The sequence below is a fragment of the Herpailurus yagouaroundi genome, unplaced genomic scaffold, assembly GCF_014898765.1.
Source record: "Herpailurus yagouaroundi ecotype Mexico unplaced genomic scaffold, PumYag 141, whole genome shotgun sequence".
In the NCBI taxonomy this organism is placed as follows: Eukaryota; Metazoa; Chordata; class Mammalia; order Carnivora; family Felidae; genus Herpailurus; species Herpailurus yagouaroundi.
In genome coordinates, this window is record NW_024412396.1 from 981,969 (window position 1) to 994,803 (window position 12,835).

General features: G+C 46.8%; 1 protein-coding gene across 1 annotated transcript; it reads left to right on the top strand.

Moving 5' to 3' along the window:
* The first annotated feature begins 8,482 nt into the window (after window positions 1-8,482).
* RNASE7 (ribonuclease A family member 7) lies at window positions 8,483-9,652 on the top strand. The gene is made up of 2 exons (XM_040476436.1): window positions 8,483-8,580; window positions 9,037-9,652. Exon 2 carries the CDS (start codon window positions 9,076-9,078, stop codon window positions 9,535-9,537), a length of 462 nt encoding a protein of 153 aa, XP_040332370.1. The 5' UTR covers window positions 8,483-8,580; window positions 9,037-9,075; the 3' UTR covers window positions 9,538-9,652.
* The last annotated feature ends 3,183 nt before the right edge of the window (window positions 9,653-12,835 follow it).

Consider the following 12,835-nt stretch of genomic DNA (forward strand, 5'->3'; position numbering starts at 1 on the left):
TCTCAGCCTTGCCTCCCTGTAGGATGTTGTCTGGGTTGTGGGCCTCCTAGTAGGAAGAATGGGATGGAGGAGTCAGAACACAGACCCCTGAGTGTTCCAAGGCCAATGGGTAATTTGGGGGTGGTGCAGAGTACTGGAGGTGTCGGGATACTGGCATTGTTTGTTCATGTTCCCCCTAGCCTTGCTCTTCCTGGAAGCATGAACTGAAGTCCAAAACTGAACCCATCCTCCCCACAACTTGCTTCTCCTCCTGTATTGTCTGTCTCTGTTTCCTCTGTTACAGGTGATCCTAGACCCCTCATTCTCCCTGACCCCACCTGTGGTTGCAAGGTGGGTAAGAGCAAGGCTTTTGAGTAAAACAGACCAGAAATCCTGGCTGAATCCTTGCTTTGCTGCTTACAGGCTGTGTATCTCCAATCTAAGTTTGCTAAAACACTATCAGCTTCAATTTTTCATCTACTAATAGGGGTAATACTTTATATACCTCACGGCAGTATTAGAATTCATTAAGATGTATATCAAGAGCTTGTAGCTCAGTGCCTGGCACATGGTGAGTACTTAATATGAGCATGAGCCCATCAGTCCCACAGTCCTGACAGTCTTATCTAAGACTAAGAACCTGTCCCTTCCATCCCTATCTCTGCCCCTCCTCAGGCTCCCCCCTTTCCTGGACACCACATGCTCTCCATCTCCAGTAAGGCTCTGCGTCTCATAGGACAGACAGAAGGCTCTCCATGACCTGACCCCTGCCATGTCTCCAACTGCATACCCATCCCCATCTGTTTCCCCCTTTGTGTCACCCTCCACCTCCTTGTCCTTGTTCATGTCTCCTCCTTTACCCCTGATACTGTTCCTCTCCTCCTCCCACTCTTGCCCCCATCACCTCCACTGAGCTCGCTCACGTGAAGACTCAACCCAGAGATCCTGTTTAAGAAGCCTCTGCTTGGAAGACCTCCCCAGGGAAGTGTGCACAGCCAAGCGAGTGAAGGAAAAGCCTACACGGGCAGGTGCCTCGCCTGTATCCTTCAGTCTGGGTCTACAAGCCAGCACCAAGTGGGAGCCATGCAGGGTGGCTCCTGAGACTGGCTGACTCATATCTTTGTTGTGAGGAAGTCTGCTGCTGTGGTCCCCACCTCAAAGCATGCCTCCTCTTCCCTATTTGCTCAAGGCTGCAGCTTCCCTGAGAAGAGGAAAGGGCTTGTCATGGCCCTTGGTCATCTTCTTCATTCATTACCCACCTATCACCACTCACCTCTGCACACACAGTTACAGAAATGGAACAGCACATTATAGAGGAGAGGCTTTGGTACCTGATATAGATAACCTACGGAATTTCTGCCTCCTCATCTATAAAATGAGACTAATACCTTTCTTGCCTCATAAGACTACAAGAATAAAGTGAGATGGTCATCATGAACATGACTTTCAACCATTACACAGTGTATAAACAATTATAACTGGATATTATCTCCTAGGTTCTACACCAACTCACTTTTTTCCCCAACTCCATATTGGCAAAGCCCCTTATATTCCCCAAATGATCCAAGTGACCTCCCCCCATCCCCGCTCTGCCAGTGTAGAGCCCCCTCTGACACCTGACTTAAGCTTCATCTTCATGAAGCTTTCTATTATTAGTCAGGCCCTGTGTGGATTACCTTAAGATTTTTTGAACTTAGTTTTTAGTTGTTAAATACCCTCTGAAAAGCAGTATGACAAACATTGGGGCAATACAAAGGTAAATAAAACAGCTCCAGCCCAGATTACATTTATAATGCAGCAGGAAAGACACACATATAAGCATATGTTACAAAGGCCTCGGAAAGGGGGTGAATGTATGATGGGCCTTCAGGTTCCAGACTGTAGTTCTAGAGGCCCGGTCTTTATTTATTTTTTTTTTTAATTTTTTTTTCAACGTTTATTTATTTTTGGGACAGAGAGAGACAGAGCATGAATGGGGGAGGGGGCAGAGAGAGAGGGAGACACAGAATCGGAAACAGGCTCCAGGCTCTGAGCCATCAGCCCAGCGCCTGACGTGGGGCTCGAACTCACGGACCGCGAGATCGTGACCTGGTTGAAGTCGGACGCTTAACCGACTGCGCCACCCAGGCGCCCCAAGGCCCGGTCTTTAAAATCCTGTCCTCGAGGTGCTGATCCATAGCCCTGCTGCTTCCACGTTGACATCCTTGTCATGGTTTCATCTGCTCCCTCAGCCTGAGATTTGTGGAATTCATTGCCTCAGTACTCCGGGCTTTACATCCACGAGAATTCCCCTAGAGATGAAGAAACTAAGTTTGAGAGAGAAAGAGTAGTTTGCTCAAGGTCGTATGTCCAATTTAGTAGTTCTCAACGAGGGGAAGGCAATTTGGTCATTTCTGGGGACATGTTTGATGGTCACAACCGGAAGGGGCTACTGGCATCTAGTGGGTAAGAGGCCAGGGGATGCCTCTAAACATCCACGGTTGCACAAGACAGCTCCCACAACAAAGAATTATCAAGATCAAAATGTAAATAGTGCCGAGGTTGAGAAACCCTTGTCTGGGGCACCTGGCTGGCTCAGTCAGAAGAGCATGTGACTCTTGACCTTGGGGTTGTGAATTCAAGACCCACGTTGGGTGTAAAGATTACTTTCAAAAAATAAACTTAAAAAAATAGAAAAGAAAACCTTGGTCCAATGAGTGAATCCGATTTTCTAACAATGGCAGAATTACTTATACTTCATATATTGAAAAGGGTCAGTAAATAGGCAGACCTTGGAAATGTTTTTGTTAGATTTTGCTTTCAGTGGTGCTGGGTTTTTCTGCCAGCAAAAGGGGCACTGAGAGTTCACCGTTGAAATAACTTTGAGTCATTTTTCCTGTCAAGGTGACTCTCTGCCTGTAGTCTTCTACACATTCTCTCCTACCTCCTCTCCTTAGTGGTAAGCATTTCTAGAACAGCTGGCTAGAGTGGCAGGTTCAACGGTGATTCCCTGGGATGAGAGGAACCCCAAGATTCTGCCCAAAGTGAGCTCACCACAATCAGTAATGTCACTGTTTGCCCTGTCCACCCAAATTCCTCCAACAAGCAGACCAGGTCATGGGCGCTTCCTGGGTTGTCCTTGAACCCAAAGGGATCACTTCATGCATCTCAACCTTCTTGTCATTCCTTCACCTCAGCCCCAGGGTTGAAGTCCAGGAGCTGCCTTGTCAGTTCCTCCATCTGCCAACCAATGCTGCAGGTTACTGGGGGTCCCACGCATGACTGGGGTCATCCAGGGGCCGAATGAATGCCTTCTAACCCAGAGATCAAATCAGTTAAGATCACTTATATGCAAGGCACTAAGCTACACCACTGTGAGAAGTACAAAAGAAGTATAACAGATGGTCCTTGTCTTCTGGAGATTGATAGTCTAAACTGGAGGAAAATGATAAATGTGAAGAAATAACCAATGATTTAAGGCAGAAAAGTACACATCTCGAAGACAGTAACTGTAGGAATTTATTTTTAAATGTTTACTTATTTTTTGAGAGAGTGGGGCGGGCGGGGGGTGGGGGGCAGAGAGAGATGGAGACAGAGGACCCGAAGCAGTCCCCATACTGTCAACGCAGAGCCTGATGCGGGGCTCGAACTCATGAAACTGTGAGCCCGTGACCTGAGCCCAAGTAGGAAGTTCAACTGACTGAGCCACCCAGGTGCCCCTAACTGTAGGAATTTAGAGGTGAGAAAGATCCCTCTGAATTGGGAAGATCAGAGCAAATTTTCTGTGTGAGAGGAGGGTCATCCTGGGACCTCGGGATGCATCTCAAGGAACAGTCAATAATTAAACCGAGATAAAGAAGATTATGAAAGGTATGTTTAAGAAAATAGACAAAACCAGCTTGGCTAGAATTGAGGCTCTCGGTGGAAGAGAAGTCAGAGACAAAGTTCGAAAGATGGGTTTGCCAAATTGTGGCAGGCCTTGAATACCAGGCTGCAGAATTTGAATCTTATTCTGCAGATAAAGGGAGAACTGCCAGTGGCTCCCGAGATAGAGTGACCTAATGAGGCCTCTCAACCCCGGAGCAGGTCTCCCTCTCCTACATCCCAGCTTGTCTAAAAGCATTGGTTTGGGAGCTATAAAGATTCCCACCTCTGTCAGTACCGTGCCGCCTCCAGATCCACAGCTGTTCCAGGAAAGGTCATGAGAATTCAAAGACCCAAAGCAAGTCCCACATCTGACCCTAACTTACTGTTTGTTTCACTTTCCCTGTCTACAGAAATGAGCCCATTACCTTTATTTATCCTATAGGAGCAACAAAATTAGGGTAACAGAACTTGGATCTGCTCCTGCTTGGAGGGAAACTCTCACGGGCTTTCCATCGGTATCCAGAAGCTGTGTGGAACTCCGGAAGGGGGAGAGGCCGGGCTCTGAAGGGTGGGCACCAATCCAGGCCCGGCCCTCCTCCCAGCCAGCTCCCCTCACCCCCTCTCAGCCAGGCGAGAGGAAGTGGCAGCTGTTGTCCTGTGGGGAAGACAGGCAGAGGTCCACCTGGCACTGCTGGGATTTTCAGAGCACCCGCCCCAGTGACTTTAAACACACACACACACACACACACTCACACACAAACACACACACACACACACACACACACACACACATATGCAGCAGCATGGCATTAGCCTGGGAGTGGCTGGGCAAAGAGCAGTGGCTGCGGCGATAGAATGAGAAAGTAGAGGGTAGCTACCTCATATCCCTGGGGTGAGGTTGCTTGTGTGAGGGGCTTTCTTCACTCCCATCTTCTCCCACTATTTTGTCTTCTTGCTCACCCCTTTCTAATTTTTCTCTTTTCCCTTCTGCCAGACTCTCTGATCAGTCCTTGGCCTGATACCTGACCCTTTTTGTTCTCCCTAATCTTGTCCCCTTTCCTCCATCTTTTTCTCTTGCCCCTTACATGTGGTGTAGGAGAACTGGCAAAATTATCCCACTGACTGCAAAGTGAAGCAGATCTTGGAAGCTGGATACTTTGGGCAAATAAACAAAATCACCTGCCTTCTCCAAATAATTGAGGCAAAGTAGGGGTTTCAGCTTGAATTGTACAGATGGTAGTTTCAACCCTTTAATTTTTGGGTGCAAACCTAAACCTTTACTGTCTCTCCCTTTCGGCCTTAGACACAGTAGGGCCATGTTTTACTTTCATGCAGCACTAAGGTGGCCTTCTGGAGAACCCAGCATAATGGATTTGAAGAGCAAACTAGGATAATTATAATGACAGGAAAACACAAGAGCACAGGGCAGTGCAAGTCGTGGTTTGGAAACATCTCACTCTAGAATAATGAGAAGTGAAGAGTCCTGGCTAGGAATTCAAATGAGCTCTTTCCCACCCCCCTACCTACACCCCCCCCCCCCCCACCAGCCTGCCTCCAGTCCAGGGCTGGACAGGCCTGTGCTGATCCACATTCTGTCCACAGTCTGCTTTAAACCATGAATTTTATTTCCAAACATTTGCATTTCTACAGCAGCAGAGGCATAATTCTCTATCCAGAAGTTCAAACTGCAAAGATTCAGGCACCTTAACAAAGCAGTGAATGCTGTTCCACAGCCAAGGTCTCGCTGAGGGCAGAGCACAGGAGCCAGAGACCTGTGTGAACTTGCTCCTGGTTCTCTGTCGCCATCTAGTGGTGCTTCCCATCTCCAACACCACCTTTTCTTCCAAAAATCATCCTGACCCTCAGCAGGTCACTCCATCTACTAAAATCATGTTCCACCGCCCTCAAAACAAAAACCTCCTCTTCTCGACTTGAAATTCTCACTTCTAGACCAGAACACAAACTTTACAATCAAGAACGTTCACATGGCTTCGCTACAGTTATAATCTACAATAAGGGCCTTTCGCTTCCTCTACTTAGAACACCCCCACCCCCAGGGCCTCCCCAGTGTGTGCCGAGTAAAAGTCAGAATCCTTTACTGGTCTCTGAGGCTTTCCATGATCTGGCCACCGGTCCCTCTCTGACGCATCTTTCACCTGCTCTGATCATCCTTCACCTGCTCCAGCCACGCTGGCCTCCTTGCTGTTCCAACACCCAGGCATCTGTCTGCTTTAGGGCCTTTGCAGTGCTGTTCTGTTTGGACGACTGTTCCCCACATAAGCACAAATTCACTTTCTCATCTTCAGGTCTTTGTCCCAACATCGCCTACCTTAATGTCCCTGTTTAAAAATCACTGCCTAACCAAAAGACATGAACAGACATTTTTTCAAAGGAGACGTCCAGATGGCTAACAGACACATGAAAAAATGCTCAACATCACTCATCATCAGGGAAATACAAATCAAAACCACAATGAGATACCACCTTACATCTGTCAGAATGGCTAACATTAACAATTCAGGCAACAACGGATGTTGGCGAGGATGTGGAGAAAGAGGATCTCTTTTGCACTGCTGGTGGGAATGAAAGCTGGTGCAGCCACTCTGGAAAACAGTATGGAGGTTCCTCAAAAAATTAAAAATAGAACTACTCTACGACCCAGAAATTTCACTACTAGATATTTATCCAAAGATACAAAAATGCTGAGCCAAAGGGACACATGCACCCCAATGTTTATAGCAGCACTATCAACAATAGCCAAAGTATGGAAAGAGCCCAAATGTGCATCGACAGATGAATGGATAAAGAAGATGTGGTATATATACAATGTAATATTAGTTGGCGATCAAAAATAATGAAATCCTGCCATTTGCAATAACGTGGATGGAACTAGAGTGTATTATGCTAAGTGAAATAAGTCAGTTTAGTCAGAGAATGACAAACATCTAATTTCACTCATATATGGAATTTAAGAAACAAAACAGATGAACAAAGGGGAAGGGAAGCAAAAATAAGATAAAAACAGAGAGGGAAGGGTGACTGGGTGGCTCAGGCGGTTAGGTGACCGACTCTTGGGTTTGGCCCAGGTCATCATCTTACGGTTTGTAAGTTCAAGCCCCACATCAGGCTCTGTGCTGGTGGCATGGAGCATGCTTGGGACTCTCTGTCTCCATCTCTCTCTGCCCCTATCCCACTCACGCCATCTCTGTCTCTCTCAAAAATAAAATTAAAAAAAAAAAAAAAACAAAGAGGGAGACAAACTATAAGAGACTCTTAAATACAGAGAACAAACTGAGGGTTGCTGGAAGGGTTGTGGGAGTGGGGATGGGCTAAATGGGTAAGGGGCATTAAGGAGGACACTTGTTGGGATGAACACTGGGTGTTTATTTAGGTGATGAATCACTAAATTCTATTCTTGAAATCATTATTAAACTATATGTTAACTAACTTGGATTTAGATTATTTAAATATTTAAAAAGAAATACATACACTTTGCTGAATAAGAAAAAAAAAATCAGTGCCTACCAACTTCCCTCTTGTTCTACCTTTTTTCTTAGCAATTATCACTTCAAGCAAAGTGTATGTTTATTTTTTTACTATCTTTCTCCCAGTGGAATGTAAGCTCCACCACAGGTAGGGATGTTTGTCTCTTTTATTCACTGATCTATGCGCCTCAGCACATAACGCTCAATACATACGTGTTTACTGCGTGGATGAACATGAACTCAGTGTTCTGAGATCAACTACTACTTACAGGTGAATCCTGAAAACAAAACTGTTGTTCATCTCAGTTTCCCGGGCCTTCCCACCCACAGATGGTGATGATTCTATTCCTCAGTGTCTCGGTTCTCCTGAGTGCCCTGTGCCAAGCTCACTAGAGCCCCCAGACCAGTCCACCTCAGGCTTTCCACACAGCTAGAACTACCCCAAGGAACAAGGCCTGCAAGATAAAGGCCTGTGGCAGAATGAGGCAACTGCCACCCCCAACGGCATTTTCAAATTTGGATGATATTTAAATTTTTCAAATTTTAACAAAGTAAGGAGGAAAAGAGTGAGGGATGAAAGGTGTTGGGGGCCTTCTCCAGGTAAAGGCAGGTGGCCCTGCTCAGCATCTGGCACTGAGGGGCCCAGAGGAGTGAGCGACCACAGAATAGCTGAGTTGGGGTGGTGCTGGGCATCGTGACTGTGGTGAATCATCCACTTCCCTGTCTCCTCCATCTCCTCCAAAAGATAAGCAGGAAGTCCTGATGACAAGAAATCATACAAATATTCTAGGCTGTTCTCTCTGCATCTCATCAGGTCAGAGAAAAAGCCATCCTTACCACTGCAGGGACTGGCTCTTCCGGTATCATGAACCAAAGGTGTATATGGGGGATAAATGGCAACTCCCTTGAAATTCGTTTGGGGTTGACACCTGGGTCAGGTGCTTTATTAGAGTCATTAAAACCATGTGGCTGGGGGCCAAATCTATTCTTTGAGCATGAGGTTTGAAGCTTCCTCATTGCCAAACCTGTTTAGGCAGGTACACTAGCTCCATAGGTATCCACTTATTTGGGACATGTAGGTGGAAAGGCATGAACCTGATTCATTTCCTGATCCAGGATGGCTCCCCAGCCCACCCTCAAACAGAAGCAACGTAGCTCAGGCAAGCTCTTAAGGAATTAAAAGGCAAGTGATCTGAGGCCAGTGGCAGGTAGGGGCAGCCTAAACAGGGGCTAAGCTGGAGCTGCAGAAGCACGAGAACTCAGTGAGGAGGTAAGACCTGTGGAGGGACATCGGTGAGGAGAGAGGACAGAGAAGGGACAGGCTCTGATGAGAGTGAGGGATGAGATAGACGAAGGAAGAAGGGATAAGGACACACACACAGGACAGAGGAGAGTGATGCCAGGATGGAGGCACAGAGTGGGAACATGGGGGCCAGGGGGTGTCATGGAGTAGATGAGACACAGAGCCAATGGATAAGGGCACAAAGAGGATGGGGCTTGAGGGAGAGGAGATAGAACAAAGAGTAGGAGGACAGAATGAGGGAAGACAGGATACAAGGTGAGGGGGATGGGGTCACAGTGGGTGAGAAGGGCACCCAGAGCAGGGAAGAAGGGATGAGACCCCTGGGTGAGGGAAGAAGGAGGCAGTAGTGGAGGGTAACGGTGATGAGATAGAAGGAGCGCATACAGGAAGACTAATTTCTCACCTCTTGTTCTCTATCCCCAGCAAACCCAGCCCTCCGTCCTGACTGTTCCCCTGAGAGAGATGGCAGCAGCCAGAGCAGGATACAGCCCTCTGCTCCTGCTCCTGCTGCTGGGGCTGTGCCTAGCTGAGGTCCCAGTCAGTGCCAAGCCCAGCAACATGACCGCAGCTCAGTGGTTTGCAACTCAGCACGTGCAGCCCAAACCCCAGGGATGCGACACTGCAATGAACAACATCAACAAATACACGAAACGCTGCAAAGACTTCAACACCTTCCTGCATGGATCCTTCTCCAGTGTGGCCACCACCTGTCAGACCCCCACCATAGCCTGCAAGAATGGCCGTAAAAACTGCCACCAGAGCCAAAGGCCTGTGTCTCTGAGCACATGTAAGCTCACCTCCGGGAAGTATCCAAACTGCAAGTACAAAAAGAAGCAACTGGTCGCTTCTTACATTGTAGCCTGTGACGCTCCCCAGGCAGGAGGCTCTGGGAAATTCAAGCTGGTCCCTGTGCACTTGGACTAGGTCCTTTAGGTTTGCAGCCTTCCTCCCTCTTGGGCTGTACCTTAATTCCCTCTCCAGGCCTCTGTGCAAGTCTTTTTTTTTTTAAAGTTTATTTATTTTTCAGAGAGAGAGACACTGAGGGGGAGGGGCAGACAGAGAGGGGGACAGAGGATCCAAAGTGGGCTCTGCATTGACAGAGGCGAGCCCAATGCAGAGCTCAAACTCACAAACCTTGAAATCATGACTTGAGCCAAAGGCAGATGCTCAACTGACTGAGCCACTCAGGCGCCCCTCTGTGCCACTCTTCATATGTCCAGAAGGTTCTTTTCCTCTCATCTCTTAGGGCCCTTCCTAGCTCTTCTGAGAGGCTGAGGGTGAGCTGAGGTAGACAGGTTGGAGGGCTAAGCTCCAGAAGAGATGGTCTTTCATCTTTTTGTTGCTGTTTTCCCGGAAGCTTACCCTCAAGAGAGGGGTTGAGCAAGCTAAGAGTATGGGTTCCCTGGCCTGTGCCTTGTACATCTCTCCCCTGTCCCCTCTTTTCATGGCAGCATGACAAGAGGGGGAAATAAATGGACAAGGAGGGTATGGGAGTTATGGACAGAGCTGCTCCGGTTCCTAAACCAGGAATCTTCCCCAGATAACGTGGTAGTGACATGGCCTGTGTGTGGAGAGGCAGCTGGGAAGAAAGAAAACAAAGTACCACTTCATATTTATGTAGCATTTTAGGCTTTCATAGTGGAGCCACATGAGTTCCTTGTGAGATAGACTTGAGAGGGATTATGTGCCTTCTTTAGGGCAGGAAATTGAGATTTGAGAAAGTGTAATTCATTAAAAAGCTTGTCAAACTGGTTAGTGGCAGAACCTGGACTTGCACTTAGGACTCCTTATTCTAAATACGGTGTACTTTGTACTTGACCATTGTGCAGAAAAGGAGAGACCTCTACAGGGACTAGAGAACTAGGTAAGAGTTCACCCATATCCCCTGAGAGCTCTCCGAAGAGCCAGTTGTCCTGTGCTGGCTGCAATAAAGGTCACTACATCTCTAGCCAAGAGCTGTTTATGAGGTGCTCCAGGGATCTTAATCCATTCTCTCTCTGCCTCTCTAACGGGGCTCCCCCTTCTCCAGCCCACTGTTCTTCCGACCCAGCCCCCCCACCCCCCCACCCGGGGCCTGGTTGTGGCTAGATCCCTTTGGCCTGAAGGCATAGGGTCAGGGGAGTGTCCCAGCTTCATTCCCCTGCTCCAGGATCACATTTCCCTTGACCTCAAGGGACTTCCGTGGCCCAGAGCCTGCTGGTCACAAACAGGCTGGTGGGAGCTGCCAGAGCTTCCTTCCTCTGATAATGATCTCTCCTGCCTCGGTGCTTCTCTGGCTCTCCAATCTGGCGGTCTGCCCAGGCCGGAGGGCTTGAGATGTGGAAATGCCATCTCCCTGTCCCCCCAGGTGTAGACACCACTTCTCCCTCTCTAGTGAGCAGAACTGGAGAAGCTGTGGCTTTACACTGGCTCTGTTCTGATAGTGCCCCCCACCCCCCGCCACCACATTGCCTGCAGCCCTCACCATCACCAGCACATTCTCTATTTCAGTCCTAAACTGACTATGCCCATGCCCACCCTACTTCACTGTCCAATTACCTTGTTAGACTTTCCCTTCCCAGCTGGGGAGTCTGTTCCCTACCTGTCCCTCCCCGACACCACCCATGCTCCTGTACTCCTTACCAGAGTCAGAGTCAGTTTTGGAGATGGATAAAATTGGGTGTAAATCTTGGTTGGCTCAGTGTTCCTGGCCAAGTGACCTCGAGCAAACTACTGAACCTCTCTGCAGCTGTGCTTCCATACAGCAAAATGGGAGTGATACCACCTACCCAATAGGATTGCAGGAAAATTTAGAAATGATATTTATGATGCCTTAAGCAGCCCTCAGCCCTGGTAGGCAATTAATAATGACCACTAGTAGTAACAAATAGTTGTCCAGTCAAATCCACGGTGGCAAACATGCCGACGAAGGCAAATGCCCCACTCAACTTTCCTTGAAGGCCTTCTTCTGCTAGAGTGATGTTCATGAGTAGCTAGAGGACAAGTCTGCACAGTCCTGCTGGGTGGGCTGGTGTTTGGAGAGGAGGCGGAGGGAAAGTAGGGAGGGTATGGTCAAAAGAAAGAGTGGAACGTTGAACAATTCAAGCAGAACGTGGGGCACTACGTTGCTGAGTCTTGGAAGTAGAGGTGCACTAAATACACATTGTGGCCAGATTCCAAATTACAAAGTGTAAATCTATATATCCTATGGTCATTATACTCTGCGTTTATCACTTTATTTTTTTAATGTTATTTGTTTTTGAGAGAGAGCACACGCACAAGCGGGGGAGGAGCAGAGAGAGAGGGACAGAGGATCCAAAGCGGGTTCTGTGCTGACAGAGGCGAACCAGATGAGGGACTGGAACTCACCATGAGCCAAACCCTGAGATCATGACCTGAGCCGAAGTCAGATGCTCAACAAACTGAGCCACCCAGGCACCCCATTTATCACTTTAAATAGATGGTTTCAATGAGGTGCATAGAAAGCAAGATACTTGGGGGTATTGACTTTTTCCCTTTTTTTCACAACTCTTTATATATTCATATAAATATAAATTGTATAAGTTGATATATACCATATATAAATATAAATTATATATATTGATGTTTTTTCTTATGGATATTACAGTTTTGAAGACTTCCTCCTCACAAAATTTTGAAGTGGCTATAATGATGCTTTTAGTGCATCCTCTCAAAATGAAAAGAATTTCCAGATAAAACTTTTTCTTAAAAGATTCATGACCTAAATAGTACTAAGTAACTAAAAATCAAGCATAATTCAAAAGTAATCTGTGGTGATGGAGTTCAAAATAGTGGTATATTGGGGAGTACTAACTCGCAAGGGGTAAGAGGTAAGCTGGAAATGTTCTTTCTTGGTCTGGATGTTTACTTTGTGAAAACCCATTGAGTTGTACACTGAAGATTTGTATAGTTAACTGTATGTAAATTACACCTCAATAAAAAATCCTTCTGAATGTATAGCTCTTAACAATTATTTTACTTAACATGATAAATGCTAATACACCAGTCAATTCTATAAAGATTATGATATAATGGAATCATAGATGGAATTATGATCTAGTTGAATTTCTGTTGCCCTGCTTTATACTATTTTTTGAATTGAATAGTACTTATACTATTTATTAAATTGTTATAAATACTTTGGCTCAAAAAGTATATGAGGTCCTTCTTAAAGTTGTCCGGCTAATACACTATCTCTTCTCATATATTAACTGTCAACTGA